The following is a 1,300-nucleotide window of genomic DNA, read 5'->3' as shown; positions in this document are numbered from 1 at the left end:
TTTTCTATAATAGTTAGCGAATAATTTTATACCTATATAAATCAATTGCTTTAATTTTTTGAGAAAAAAATTTTTATCGAAAATTGCAAAATTTCATGAGCTATAGACTTGGTTGTTTTTGCGAAAATCGGCGAAAAATTTGTTTTCCAAATTTGGACTTTTTTTGATTGTTATAGTTTTATGTTGATAAAATAAAGTGTTTTCTAGAGTTTCAAGCCAAATTGCCCAATAGATGTGGAATAAATGAGCTCTAAATTTGTCTACGGCCCATTATAACACCTAGGGAATTTGACCATCAGTAACTCTTTTCTAACGGCAGCAATGATTGCCAATTTTTGCACATGAGACATTTTTCGTATCGAATCTGTTAGATGTATACTAATTTATCGTTTCATTACGATCAATTGAATCGAATGTTTGAAATTATTGCTGTTAAATCAGTGGTTCGCAAATTTTTCTGGGCTGCGATCCACTTTCGAAAACGGTAATTTTTCGCAACCCACCTGCTTGCAATGCATATTTTAAAAGACAAGAGGGGTTAAATAAAAAAAAATATTAGTTTAATACTTGAAATTTTTTAATGAATACGCCTAATTTTAATGTATAAGTTTATTTTCAAATGCATAATGAGGTGTGCGCGAACAGTGGGCTTGTTTTCTATTTTGACTGATGACTTCTTCGACGCTCGAACTAACACGAGTTGGTTGTAGTCGCAAGATGTTGGATAATTGTAGCTTACTTCAAAATTTGCTTTTAATTTTATTCATTGCTGAAAATCCAATTTCGCACAAGTAGAAAGTAGTAAATGGAAGCAGCACTTTTAATGCAGCGGTGGAAGGAGTTGGATATGTGTTTAAAACTGATAGCCCAAACTATGTTAATGTTTTACGATCAAAGCTGACTTTAAACGAAGAATCTTCAGACAAATCGATTAATTATCAATTTGCTTTTGTGGATATGTCGGTACGGACAACATCTGCGTGTTGTGAGAAGCCGGACAGAAATAGTGATTCTCAGGTCATCAGTAACTGGATCACAGCTTTGTTGATCACCCAACAATTATCAATGAGTAAAACTTTCCTAACAAAAATAAAGACTACTCCCGTACTTTAATATTTTACGTGACCCACCCAATAACTGCTCACGACCTACTGGTGGGTCACGACCCACACTTTGAGAACCACTGTGTTAAATAATAATTATTTGCTGGAAATCAAAACGTATGCTTTGTAACGGTTTTATTTATTGAAAAACATGGAATGCAATACTAGCTGACATATTTTGCATTGATGACGCATGC

The 1,300-nt window shown here is 33.5% G+C and overlaps 1 protein-coding gene across 1 annotated transcript; it reads left to right on the top strand.

The window, feature by feature from the left end:
* Positions 1–669: 669 nt before the first annotated feature.
* Tsp_13793 (conserved hypothetical protein) lies at positions 670–1,177 on the top strand. Its single transcript, XM_003370131.1, has 3 exons — positions 670–791; positions 867–1,043; positions 1,096–1,177. Exons 1-3 carry the CDS (start codon positions 670–672, stop codon positions 1,175–1,177), a joined length of 381 nt encoding a protein of 126 aa, XP_003370179.1.
* The last annotated feature ends 123 nt before the right edge of the window (positions 1,178–1,300 follow it).

This window comes from Trichinella spiralis, assembly GCF_000181795.1.
Source record: "Trichinella spiralis strain ISS 195 chromosome Unknown Scfld1102, whole genome shotgun sequence".
In the NCBI taxonomy this organism is placed as follows: domain Eukaryota; kingdom Metazoa; phylum Nematoda; class Enoplea; order Trichinellida; family Trichinellidae; genus Trichinella; species Trichinella spiralis.
The sequence above is the reverse complement of the archived record's forward strand: the minus strand, read 5'-3'. Positions and strand labels throughout refer to the sequence as shown.

Bases quoted from the DNA above. Each gene is read 5' to 3' on its own strand.
- Tsp_13793 (XM_003370131.1), top strand. From the start codon at position 670: ATGACTTCTTCGACGCTCGAACTAACACGAGTTGGTTGTAGTCGCAAG. The intron at 792-866 runs GTAGAAAGTAGT...TAAAACTGATAG, and splicing joins GAAAATCCAATTTCGCACAA to CCCAAACTATGTTAATGTTT. The intron at 1,044-1,095 runs GTTGATCACCCA...ACAAAAATAAAG, and splicing joins AGTAACTGGATCACAGCTTT to ACTACTCCCGTACTTTAATA.